The 13,913-nt window shown below is 45.8% G+C and overlaps 1 protein-coding gene across 1 annotated transcript in view; it reads left to right on the forward strand.

Annotated features, from left to right (window-relative positions):
* The window catches only part of LOC144723325 (coiled-coil domain-containing protein 102A-like), an 85,891-nt gene that overhangs the window by 55,320 nt on the left and 16,658 nt on the right, over positions 1-13,913 (forward strand). Inside the window, exon 9 of the mRNA XM_078602026.1 lies at positions 9,214-9,384. Within this exon, the coding sequence (XP_078458152.1) occupies positions 9,214-9,384 (171 nt within the window). The remainder of the gene's footprint in view (positions 1-9,213; positions 9,385-13,913) is intronic.

Genomic DNA, 13,913 nt, shown 5'->3' on the forward strand with positions numbered 1-13,913 from the left:
GCCATCCATTTATTTTATTGATTGAACCATCGTCGACTCTTTCCGTCGGCATGCAGCTGATGCTGCAAAACATTGTGCATACTATTAATATTCTTTTCGGCATTTTCACAAAGTGCACCGAAATTACTGGAGTACGCATTTGCATTAACGGGATGTTTTCAGGGTAAACAAAGGCACTTGTAAGTACTGGGGTAATGGATGTATCTTATTAAAACAATTATTAACCGGTACATGTTCATTGTTACAAATTGCCACATCACTGAATTGCATGAATAAGTAATGTTATATAATGGAACTCTACGCACAATGCATTTTCTTTCCAACGATTCCCCCCTCCGTATAGCCTTGATCAGGCTATTGGGGCAAGTGCTGTTAGCAAGCGCCTATGAAGGCTGGCGCGGAACGCAGAGGGGATGGGTGACAAGCACCGTGCTCACACATGTACAGTGATAGTATTATTATTCACAGATTGCAGAAGACACGGAAGGCAGATTAAAAGGAATACATTTGTACTATACTATCTGTCAAACAATTATTTATTCGTGCGTATTACTTACTCAGCCAGCGTGGCAGTTGAAGATACATTTATTAGTTTCTTAAATCGCCCGCCTCTGTCCACCCAGCAATATAAATTACTATGCCACAGTTAGGTTGTGCGTGGTGGGGTAAAGTGTTGGCGATGCCACTGCGCCCGAGACGTGTGGCCCACGTGGTACAACGGGCCAACATTCCCTCTCGACGTCCTCTTCAGCTTCCTTCGGCGGAGGCCCTTCAGCCAGCAGTGGCATGAAGAAGCACTTTGCGGGTGAGGCACCTTCACCTTTTCACTTGTAGCTATTTTAAAAGAAGTTAAAAAAAGAAACGCGACACCATCTGCGCTGAACAAAAATTGCAATAACACCGACTCGCCTAATGAAAAATGGATGTTGAAATTTTTATTTTAATATTACAAGATTATTTTTGATCCGTGCATAATGAGTTACATGTCAACCCAGTCAAACAATGCCGACATGTATTTCCGTACCCCCCCCCCCGCTGCTAACGTTCCGCTTTTTTAGACTTGATTCCTTCGAGCGACACAAGAGTGAGATTTTATAAAGAGCTCACCCTCGGTGCTACTCTCAGCAGGCGTGGCCACCCTGCAGAGAGTGGCGATGCCCGTGGCAGGGTATACAATTATCCGAGGTCCTTTCGCAGAGACCTGGGAACAGAATTGGCCAGAAGCTCACGGGGAGTCTGAGCCGTGTCAGAGGTATGGGGGGTGGCAGCAAGAAGCAAGAATCCCCGCTCCTCCACCGGAGGGGACGGGTGGAATGTGGGTCATTCGTAAGATTGAGCTGCGATAGCTTTGAAATATAGAGGCAGTTTACATATTAATTGGAAGGGCTGCACGCCTCCTTTAAGGCATGTTTGTGGTGCCAGTCACCTGAATGCTTCATTTCAACAAACCAAATTTTCTGGTCTTGAACTGATCTGTAAGCAGACTGCATTTTCCCTGTGTGTCCCAGTGTTTCTCCACCAGTGAAACATTCATGTTGCAGAGCAGTCATTTCCTAAAATGGCTCTAAACGATCACATCGCTACACATAGTAGGCCAGTGCCAACGTATTTAAGATTTTATATATTTTCACGGTTATACCATATATTGCATTACACTTTTCCCATTTCTTCTACAAAGGACAATTTAGAAGATGCTAATAGAGAAAGCAGTAGCAGGACTACGGCAATGCAGGCCTGTGAGAATTGGTGATGATATGTGAAAGCCTTCTTTCAGCAATGTATAGACGATGGCTGATGATGATGATGATGATGATAAGTAGGACTGAAGGGCAGACACCACCAAGTATAAACAGTTTTTTTATAGTCGTCTTTTTTAGCTCGATTATAACAATCATCATTGGCTGTCCATGATTCACATCAGCAATATCAGATCGGCCAGGAGTAAACGTGTTATTACCCGCATTTCTCAAGGAACTTTCACAAACAGTTATTTTTCTGGTGTTCTCCAGACAGAGAGTGTCACGTATTTTCTCCTTCCAGATCAATAATTCAAAATGCACTCTCTCCGATGCAGCAGTCACGGTCTAAATCTCAGCTTCAGCGAAAACAAAAAAAAGCAAAGCTGTATCCCGTGCAATTTTCTCTCACGCCGGCGCTCAAAGAATAGTAGATGGAAGGGTTAAAGGTTCCATAAACATGCGGCAAATACAGCAATGATCATCAAATGCTCGACCGGGGATTTCAAAATGGTATCATGAAAGGTGTAAGCCCTGAGTGTCTTGCGCATATTCTAGGGAAGAGGTTCCACCTGATTGAGGGCATCACTCATATTTCCTTCTTTCACCCATGTGCATAGCGATTCAATCCAGGGCATTCAATCTCACATCTGCTGCTTTGGATCAGCCACGCAAAAATGCTTTCCCACCATCCGGTCTAACACATTTTAAAAGTTTTCTCACCCCGTGGATAGCACTGTTTCAAGACAATCCGCAAAAATGAATTGCGACAATTTTGCAACGCAGGATTTTCACCGCTGACTTTCTGGCCGATGTATTAAAAAGATGCTGGCTGATGTATTTCAGGCATAGCATGTCCAAATCTGTGAATTGGATACATTGAGCGTGGTGGCGCGAACATCCATCTGCAGTTTGTGCCACTACACACAAAGCAAAAATTAAACCCAAAACCGAGAATTCATGTGACGAAAAAAGGAAATTCAAACAAGTCAGCGGTGTGTTTAATAGAAATCCATGACAGTCATGTATGCAACACCAGATAGGCAGACAAGGAATCTGTAATGAGGTCACAGAGTAGTGGCAACCACGTTATACCTTTGGGTTGCATAGCCATCCAAACTAACATCTAACAAGATATATATATGCACACACACACAAATACATTCAACAAGCTCTATATATTATTGTTTTTTTCGGTAAAGTCACGTAGAAAGAACCAATAATATAAATCCCTGCAGTCACGAAAGCTTTAAATAAAAGCTCTATATATTTATTGGATTTTTTTTACCAGTATACAAAATTATGAAAAATAATAATAGTTTTTTACCATTTCTGGCAATAAAACAGTATCAGAGCACTCGTATATTATCGGGTCGTGCTCTGAGTGTTCTGATATGTGCATTGTCTTTGTACTGTTCACATTTTGGCATTCTCTGGCCCAACACTGGTGAGATATTGCCAAAAAGAAGGCTGTCTCTGGTGTAGGCCAGTCATTTGAAAGACAATGCGTACATTATCACAGCATGTTCGTTTGCATGTTTTGCCACACGTACGTGTGGTTAATGCAGACTTGATGCCTGGGCAAAAGGTACATACTTGGTGTTTGAACATCTTAAGCTCCATACGACTGCCATGGGATGCTGCCATGGTGCCATGGTCAGCACACCGGACTTGCAATCCGGAGATCGACAGTTCCAGTCAATCTCCCGGGAGTGGGGCCTCCTGGAGTAGCCATTGTCGCAGCTGGGCACGCCCACCCAGAAGTGTAAATGTGTAATAACAGCCACAGAGGGTTCACGTGGGGATTGGCTTGCCGGTCCTGCTTGTAGCCAATAAGGGTTGAGATAGGGACCATGGCCCATGCGTCATCATGACAGGCCATCAGGGGGATGGGCTTAGCCATTCGGGGCCCCAGCTAATGGGGAGCCGGATGAGGGGCGTGGTCCCGGGATCGACAGGGAACCATCGAGAATGGTCGGAGCTGTCCATGGATGATTGGCTGGGGGAACCACGTGACGAAGGTGTTAAGAGCGAGGGGAGGAGAACGATCGGGAGCAGACTGGAGCAGGAGGAGAGCAGGGTCACGCGCGGACGGGGCCGGGGGTTGCCACGTGCGCGGCGGGGACTTAGTGGGTGGTCTGTCCTCTCTCCGTTGTCTGCCAGCAACGGAGAGTGAGTGAGCAAGGTGTATCGTGAAGTGAAAATAAAAAGGACCGATTCCGAAGCCGTCTCCTGAAGGATTATTACAAATGTATAAATCAAAATGAGTCAATCGACAGGTCACGCGCGGTCGGGCAAAGCGCGAGTGTTTCCATCTCTTCGGAGATGTATGTCCGCTGTGGAAGAGGAAGCCAAGTCACCTCTTGGGGGTGTTTAAGAAGAGCGATCACTCACGAGTACTCTGACCATGCTTCACAAATACTCGTCGGTACAGGATGATGAAGGGTCGTCAAAGTCTCATGACCGGTTCAGACGCCACTGACCACTGATGTCGAGCCGTGGCAGGGAATCGAGCTCATGTCTCCTGGGTTCATAGTGCAGTGCACTAACGAGTGAACCGCCGAACGAACATTTTTTTTTGTATCGTTTACCCCCAACACCTAGAATATCTGCCATGGGAACACTATTACAGAAAACGATCGTGATTATTTCGTGTAACGTACATTATTTATTTTCTAAAAAATACCGCTTTATCAATAAATGCCGTCGGATCGAGGATTAAGCGCAAGGTGCCGCAGCGTCCGCGTGCGACATACGCACGCGGACAATTTTCTTGTTTCGCCGCGTTCGAAGGAGCGTGGAAAGCGCCGTAAAAATTCGGCGTGCACAGACGACTGTTCAGCGAAATCGGCGGCCGTCAAAGTGCGGGCACCCTCGAACGCAAGACGCCTCGGAAACGCGACGCATCGTGGCGTGCACTTCAAATGCGTGCTTTTTTATATGAGAAGCTCCGACAAATTAAGGTGGTTTGGTTAAAAATTCCAGAGAGACACCGACGAGGCATTAAATAAATAAACAATCTGCACGTCGCAATAGGTTGATTAATGAACGGTAAGGTCTTTGCATATATAACGGTCGTAATTTTTAAGTCAAACGCACTAATTTACCAACTTGATTACCCCCAAAGCAAGAAATTCAAGTTACGCTTTTTCGTCGCTATTATTAACTAAGCAAGAGCTTGTTTACAGATACCGACATCGACGGGGGGGAGGGGGGGTAGAGTGGGTAAGCAGAGGGGGGGGGGGCGGCTCACGAGCGGAAGGTCGCGAGTTCATCCACTGGCCGGGGATTGACTCAGACCATCGTCTCTCCTGGGTTCAACAGAATGCGTCTCGCTTTGTCGGAGAAGCCAACGGTGGATGTCCCATGGATCCACTCATCCCTGCCACGGGAATTGTGGAATTTTTATCGCGTGCTTAGGGTTGTAAATGGGAGATGAGCACTTAGACTCTTTTGACTTAGAAGATGGATATAAGCACAACAGTGCTGCTATTTTTTGGTTTTGGAAGCCAACATCGGCCGTAATTCTAGTGGAGGTGCTTAACCTGTATCTTCCATTCTAGCCCCGCCCACCTTCCCCTTCTAGCCCCGCCCACCCACCCTCCCATTCCCTGACTGCCACATTTAGATAAGCTCCTCCCCCCTCCCCTTAACCAGTATATAAGATCTTGTCTCTTGGATTTCTCTTCACTTGATACAGTAAATTTGGCTGTGAAGGTCCCACCTGAAGACGGAGACTTGTGTTGCCTCCGAAACGTCGTGATTTAATTTAGTTATTTTCATTTCTTATTATTTTATTATTATTATTATTTACCTACGTGACTTTACCGAAAAAAACTAAGAGTGTAAGCACAGCCCTTGGGAGCAAGTCCATGTGTGCTTATACACAACGTTGTGTGCTTGTATCAGAAGTTGTCCTTTGACTTCCCCCCACCAATGTGTTGCTTATATTGGAACCGTGCTTTTGAGAGTGTGCCGATATCGATCAAATAGCTTGCACACTGTGGGATTTATTCCACAGTTGAGCGGTGAGTTGTTTTTATTTTTGGCTGCAGGGCACCACGAGACGAGGCTTCGCCGTCGAGTGTCGACAGTGCGAGGCTGCAGGTTGCAGCCGGTGTGCGCTGCCTTTTGCAAAACGTCCTACGCGACTTGCTGTAGAGAGATACGCACAGGGTGAGATGTGGGCCCCCGTGAGGGGGTGAAGTCTTCGGGAGGAGACGGCGGAGACGGTGTAAGCGATAGGAAAGGGGGGGGGGACCCACGGAACGGGGGTGGAGGGGGGAGCGGTGGTGCAGCGGTCAGCGCGCTGCGCTACGAACCCGGCCACACGAGTTCGATTCCCGCTCAGGGCCAACACCGGTAACGATGATCTGAACCGGTCCTGGGCCTCCCCTAGGTCGACTCAGCCTCAAATGAGTACCTGGTGCGGTGTGTGTAAACATCGTCACTGGGGAGACAAAGGTGGCCGGGCGTGGTGCTGGCCACCCACCCCCTCGTGTGCCGTTGCGACCTTCATAGGTGCTCGCTAACAGCACTTGCCCCTACAGTCTGTTAAGGCTACACGGGGGATCTTTGTCAGAGGAAAATGGAGCGCGAGAGAGCGACGCGAATAAGAGAACGTTGGTCACCCACTCTCTGACTGGTCTTCCTCACTACACGCGTATACACTGTTAAAAAAAATACAACTACATACGGTGTGAAACTTTATTTTCAATTTAACAACAACAAATAAGGTATAAGACAAGAGTGTCACATGGGAAGTGATACGGCTGTCGTTGATTCGTGTTATTAAATTCCCACACAACCGTACTGAGCAACTGTAGACCCATAAGGTGGCAACCACTTTTCAATTATTTCTAGAGGTAACACCTCTCAGAGGGAAGTGTGGAAGTCTGTGGTAGCTCACTTGGTGGCCCATTCAGTCTCTCCGAGCAATCTGCCCAGCAGGGTAGAGGGCTAGGACATAACCGTTCCGATGACACAAACGAAAGCATTAGAAAAACTAAAATAACTTCATCGATATTCTTGGTTCTTTCGGTAAAGTCACGTAGAAGGGAAATAATAAAATAATACAAATATAAAACAAACAAAATTATCACGACATTTCGACTGCAACACAAGCAATCGTTAGCAGGTGTGAAATCCACAGCAAAATAATACAAATATAAAAAATGAAAAAATGTTTTTATTTTATTTTATTATTTCCCTTCTACGTGACTTTACCGAAAGAACCAAGAATATGAATCCCTGCATCGATACCGAGGCTCCCATGAAGGCCATGCGGGAGGGCGTGTGGCATAGTTCGGTGCCAGCTATCATAGAGTGCGGACGTGTCGCTACAGTTCTCTGCGGTGAGTACAATGTGTTTAAAAAACAACGGCGCTACTACGCCTCTCAAAATAAAATGAACGCTGAGCCTCTTTCGTCTGCACCTTGCAGACGTCTCGGAACAGGAAAGGGTTAAGATACCTTAGTTTGCTTCCCTGAACCTTGTGCTGAGTGTGGGTTAACATGAGATTGGTTGCTTGTTGCCATATTCAATACTGATCAATTACTCAATTGGGATTACACATCGCAATCATCGCATCACCCCCGCCCCCTAGTAGTAGACTAATGCCCGCTTGCAAGCCGGATGCTGAGCCACCTTGTACCCACGGAGACAGCTGCCACTAAGGAGTTGTGATGTATAAGCACTCTAAGACAGATCCAGTGAATAGGGGAGTTTTTGCTAAAGCAAATCATCGTCGTTATTAAATAATTGTTGGCAACGCCACAGTAGAACGTCACGTTAAGGGTCACATGGTGTGACATGTGACCCAAACGATTGCTTAATAAACATTATTGCAAATAACAATAGGTTTTTTCCCCTTTCTGGCACTAAAACAGGTGTTAAGATGTTCACACACCGAATATATTCCTTTTGCAAGGCATCAAGTCTGCATTAACCAGACGTATTTGTGGCAAAACATGCAAAAAAAAACATGCTCTGATAATTCATAAACCTATTCTTATTTTTTATATCGGAAGAGGTTCCATACACAATTGCTACTTCGATCAAATTTAAAGCCTTTGGCCCCATTCACTTTGCTGCACTTGGCTTTGGCTGCCGGTTGATTTATTAACGGCCGATTAAATGTTCTCAAGTTCAACCTCGTGAATAGAGAGGAACGTTACCTGGCACCGTTGTGATGTAACATAGGCGAGTCTCTGGTGTCCATTGTTTTAAGTGTCTCAGTGTGAATCCATACGGATACAGGGCGAGCCATTTGTTAGAGACCCCACTGATTTCTAATAGCCCTCTTAATTTCTTCTCAACAGGTGATCGAATATCGAGAAAGCGATGGTTCTGTATCTTACAGGAGGAGGAGATGAGTGCTTAAAGACGTAATACGTTGCAATGACATTGGTGGGAGACAGAGGGTTTGAAATAAAATGTAGTTTGATAATTCCTATATGATTTCCCCCGGTTATGTTTTAGTGGTGTACATAAAAGTGGGGGGTTTGTCAGCTTGAATGAAGTCAAGCGCGCACTACCTGCTGTGACAATATGGTACAGAAACATGGTCCTTGAAGAATATTGACGAGTGCGCAAAAAAGCGAGAAAATCTTTACTTGGAATTATACTTAGAGACGGAAAGAGGAGCACGTGGATTAGAAAACATCGTGAGTTCAAGACTTAATTCTACATCTATATATATAAAAGGGAAATTTGTGAATGTGTGTCTGTTCGAAATGTTTAGCATACTTCCCAATATGTATTACACTTGAAATTTGGCATGTGGGTAGTTGCCAGACTGTACACAATTCAAAAAGTAAAAAAATAGACTTTTGTATTTTGGGGTCGGGGGGAGGGGGGGCGCAATAATGGGTGTAATATATTGCACCGCAAGTGAGCGGTGACGTCACATCTGTGATGTCACCCGCATGCGGCAGCGTCACGCAGTGTGCCTGCTGACGTCATGCACCCCCCCACCCTCCACTTAGGCCGTGTGTTAATACAAGACGAGAATCCAAGTCCCGGGCGAAGCCAGGTCGTAACGCTAGTTTTAAACAAAATAAATTGGGTTTGAGCAGGCCACCTCATAAGAAGGGATGATGGGACGATTGTAATGAATGATAACAATCTGACAGCCAAGGAATGGAACGCATCCGAGAGGACGTCAACTGGGAGATGGAGCGATGTCATCAGCTTGTGTGTAGCTGCTAGGTAGATCATTACACAGCAGGGATATCAGAGAAGGTGACAACTTCGGGAGACCTTCATCCAACAGTGGTTTGGTCATGGCTGACATTGATGATGCTCTAAAAATTAATCACCCTGTAATATAAATCTCCCAGCTGGTCACGTGGGCTGCAAGGCTCAGCACAGAGCAATGACCTCGATGTTAAAAAGAGAAAAACGAGAGTCATTCGGGCACGTGAGTAAAATGGCGGTGGTGCACGTGCGTACGTGTGGACGGACGGACGGACGCAGGAACTGTGTGACCTCCGGCACGCGTACGGGAAGCAGAGGAAGGCGCAGGCGGACGTGGCGGCGGAGCTGGCTCACGCTCAGCGCCGGGCGGAGCAGAGCGAAGCCGAGGTCAAGAAACTGCGGCAGCGTGTGGACGAGCTGAAGAGGGAGGCAGCGCGCGCAGAGGATGAGGTGAGGGGGCATCAGCCGCGACGCACTTGCGCACGAGCGATCGTCAGAAAAACGTTTGTGTTGACGTGGCTCGGAGGTCAGAGTGCCGGGGAGGCACCGCTGAGACGTTGGTTTTCGAATCTCGGCAGCAGCCCGTGGTTAAACCGTTGCTTTATGAAACCTTTCCCGTTCCGAGATGACTGCAAGTTGCAGGGTGGTGTCCCGTTCACTGCTGAATCTCGGAACGCGCAAGCGTTTCAGCGTAATTTCTATTTGGAGAGGCATAGAGCCATTGTTTTAAAAGACGTTGTACTTACCGCAGAGAAATGTAGCGACACGACCGCAACTCTATGATAGCTGGCGCCAAACTGTGCGACACGGCCTCCCAGATGGCCTTGTGGGACCCTCGGTACGGACAAAGTTAGTGTTTCCCAAGTAGCTGCCCTGGAAAATATCTTAATTATTCCACCAGTTGCCACTCAAGACAATGCATTAACCTGCACTTCTCTCCTTCTTCTTGGATTGTGAGATATTATTCTTCCTGTGACATGTCCCAGCTTTTTTTATACCTTGGGAGATGTCGACCCTGTGAGTGGATGGTCTCAGTTCTGTCACAAAATGGATGCACACAAAATACTGTCCTAGTATAAAAAAGAAACTGTACATTTAATTCGGTTGACATTCCAGCTCGGAGAATTTGAAATATGGGATTGACCGTCACGCGGCGCACATCACTCTTATATGCCGAACGTGTGGGAAAATGCTGCCCTCTTACGCTGTACCGCAGTGGTAGCAGCTGTGGTGTCCGTATCCACGGGTCGTTCTCGAGCACGAAAGGTTGCACTTCTCTGCGAGACTTCTAAGTGGATGTGACACCGATAGCATAATCGGGATAAATTTGGTGGAGAATCAGTGCCGGCCCGAGCCTCTTGGGGGCCCTAAGCAGAATTTGATTTGGGGGCCCCCCTCCCACCACGCAGACTCATCTGTGCTAGAAGATTATTGACACAAATGTCACACTATAATGTTATAGCGAATATTATAAACGAATACAGTGAGGTTATGTATTAATAAAAAATAAAAACAACACTTAAAATACTTCACTCTTTTATTAAAACTTCTGAATACAAACGGTCACAAAAAACATATTAAATAAATTATTTGCAAATGTGCATTAAATGTGCAATCTTTTAAATAAAACCAAAATAGACAAACATTAATCTAATCAAAAATAGAATGTTACAAAAAAAAAGATACTTAAATAATGAAAGCAAACATAAGAACAGCAAGGGTTCAACAATGTCAACTGTACAACAATGACCTCAAAATCGTTCCTTCCTAGCTTTTCTGGAGGCAAAGTCACTAATGACATCATTGTATGGTATTGCTTGGCCAACTTTGTTATTAATACTAATGACTGCAAGTCCACTTAGTCTTTCCTGGGCCATTGATGATCTCAAATATGTTTTTATCAATTTGAGCTTGGAAAAGCTCCTCTCTGCTGAGGCAACTGACACAGGCAGAGTGCAGGCTATCCTGAGAGCTACCCAAAGATTTGGGTAAAGCTCACACATCTCATTTTGTGAGAGGTATGTCATGACTAGCTAGCTGCTTCCTCAAGTGACGTGAGCACAATTTGTGCTGCTGCTGCACAAAACATACTGTAAATAATAATGCAAACATACCTTTATCTCGCTCTTTTTTCTCCTCCTCGGTCCTTTTCTTTTTTCTTTTTTCGGCACCAGAGGGATACGTCCTTTTTTGTGACATGGCTTAGGCGTATTTATTATCGTGACGTACAATTGCGCGCACCTGCCCGCGCCCGCGCCCGCGCCCACGCGAATTGTCAATGAGCCGTGACATCCGTGAGCCGTGACAAAGCAGCAGTTGTCGACAGAATTTTCTTGTCTTGAATCATTTATTCATTCATTCATTAATTCATTTATATCACTTGTTTAAGTTATTTAATTGTAAAAAAAAACGATTCGGGGGCCCCCTGGTGGCCAGGGGGCCCCAAGCAGCCGCTTAGTTCGCTTATGCCTCGGGCCGGCCCTGTGGAGAATAACAACAAAGGGTGTTTGTGTGGCCGCCAGCATGCGCTTGCCAGTAGTGCAAGCAGACCCACAACGCTGCTTTCTTCTTTACATGCAGGCAGCAGGAAAGTCATTACTTTCAAAATTATAATGGAAAAGAGAGAAAAGAATAAGTTCTGTCCTCTTTCCCTGTAAAAGATCGCACTTTTATACTCGTCTGCACCAATATTCGCATGGAAGGATGAGAGCACGAAGGTCAATTTGTTGCAGTTAATATGACAACCGCAATGGCTTTTTGGGAAAATCCAAGGTGAGTTTTATGGGCATTTATGTCAAATAAATAGTTATGACTGTCGTGAACTGAATGCACATTTCTAAGTTTACTTCAACACTCTTCTCCCATGCCAAATCGCGTCTATTACTTCATGAAATCTACCAATGCCACCGTCACACTATCGCGATCTTCATCATCACCATAATCATCGTTGTCTTTGACCAACGACCCGCTCGCAGCAGATGAACTTGAATCGTTCTAAAAGTTTTTTTTTTACTCGGTCGCAAATAAATATTATTACAAAGTCATCCTATATCAAGAAGATAAAACTAAAAGTTACGTTTTGGATCCAGAGCTCAAAAAGGTACTTGCCCCAGGGCTTGTCAAAGCCACCCATTGCAAACCTAACACTGGTGTCTACGCTGCAAATATAACACTGCCTGTGTGTACATGTGTAGTGACATCGAGGATGTCACTGTGTGATGTTCCCACTCATATTCTTAGGTTTTTTCGGTAAAGTCACGTAGGTAAAAAATTCAAATTAATAAAATTAAAATTAAAATCACGACGTTTCGGAGGCAACACAAGCTTCCGTCTTCAGGTGGAACCGTCACAGCACGATAGCTGTATCAAGTGAGAGAAATTCCAAGAAAACAGTCCTTGTATATATACTGGTTGAGGGTGGGAGGAGCTAAGGTAGGCCCTGAATATTATTTTTGTGAGGTTCGGTGCGGCTGAAGCACGCTGTTAGGAATGATCCTTTGTTGTGTAAACTAGGTGCAGATGATGTAAAGGTGCGTGTAAATGGGACTGAGCCTTTTGTTATGTAGAGGTGGTGCGGCTGAAATCGCTGCCAGGAAATGAGTCTTTGTTGTGTAGAATGGTTGACTGTGCCTTTTTGTTATGTAGAGGTGGTGCGGCTGAAATCGCTGCCAGGAATGCTCCAAATATGTGTAGTTAAATCTTTTTTGCATGATTAATAACATCTTCCCAATGATTACTAAGTTTGTACCCATCATCACAGTTTAAATTATGTCTGTGTTTGTATATTTGGATGGCCTCGTGTACAAACCTTTGATGGTAGCAAGGAGGCTTGCAGAGCACCTTGGTCTCGGAAAGACAATTTCATGAGAAACCACAGCGTTGTAGCAATGATCGGCAATGGCGGAAGAATCAGTTTTGCCGTGTTTCAGATCTGACTTGTGCTCGCGGACACGATCAGAGATATGATGTTTCGTTTCTCCAATGTAGCAATCACCACAACTGCAACTCAGTTTGTAGACTCCAGGGTATTGTAAGTCAGGAATGACATCTTTCACAGATGGAATTAGATCACGGATTTTATGTACTGTACTGAATCGGACTTGGATCTTATGTTTGTTTTGAATTTTAGAGATATTTTTGGTCACGCCTGCTATGTATGGCAACGTGATAGTTTTGATCAGAGTTTCATGTGGCTGTTTCTGTATGGTGGGAGAAACAGCTTGGCGGATGGTGCGGTCAGAGTATCCGTTCATCCTGAGGGCCCGATGTACATATCTTAATTCACTGGCCAGGTGGTGTTGGTCAGAAATGCCATCAGCTCTGTGGTATAGCGTTTTGATGAGATAATTATTTTGAGATGGGTGGTGGTGGGAATCAGGTTTCAAGTAGGAATCTGTGTGGGTGGCTTTCCTGTAGACAGAATGTCACAAGGATTCGTCAGGTCTCCTCTCAAACAGAATATCTAAGAATGGTAGTTTACCGTCTTTCTCCACTTCCATGGTGAATCTGATGGATGGGTGTCTGGAATTGATGTGGTCCAAGAAGTGGTTCAATGCTGGGAGGCCATGTGGCCAAATGACGAAAGTGTCATCCACATACCTCTTCCACAGAGAAGGACGCAGGGTGGATGTCTGGATGGCGTCTGATTCAAACTTTTCCATGAACATGTTGGCTATCACTGGTGACAAGGGGGAGCCCATAGGGGTACCCTCATTCTGTTTGTAGAAGGTGCCATTCCAGGTAAGTGTTGGTGTTCCTACGTAGCGGACAGTACCGGGTGGGTTGCTGTGTGAGGCCGGCTCTAGCACAGGACGGCGTGCGATGCACCGTCATCGCGTACACCCCGTGGGCGGGTGTAGTACCAGCCCTAGCAGGGCTTGGTGAGCGCTGGGATAGTGCGGGCACCACACATGGCGTGTAGTGTGAGCTCCCACAAGGGGGAGCGGGAGAGTGTCGGCCCAGGGGCAGGGTTGCCCCGG

The sequence above is a fragment of the Lampetra planeri genome, chromosome 17 (assembly GCF_965212315.1).
Source record: "Lampetra planeri chromosome 17, kcLamPlan1.2.h2, whole genome shotgun sequence".
NCBI lineage: Eukaryota > Metazoa > Chordata > Hyperoartia > Petromyzontiformes > Petromyzontidae > Lampetra > Lampetra planeri.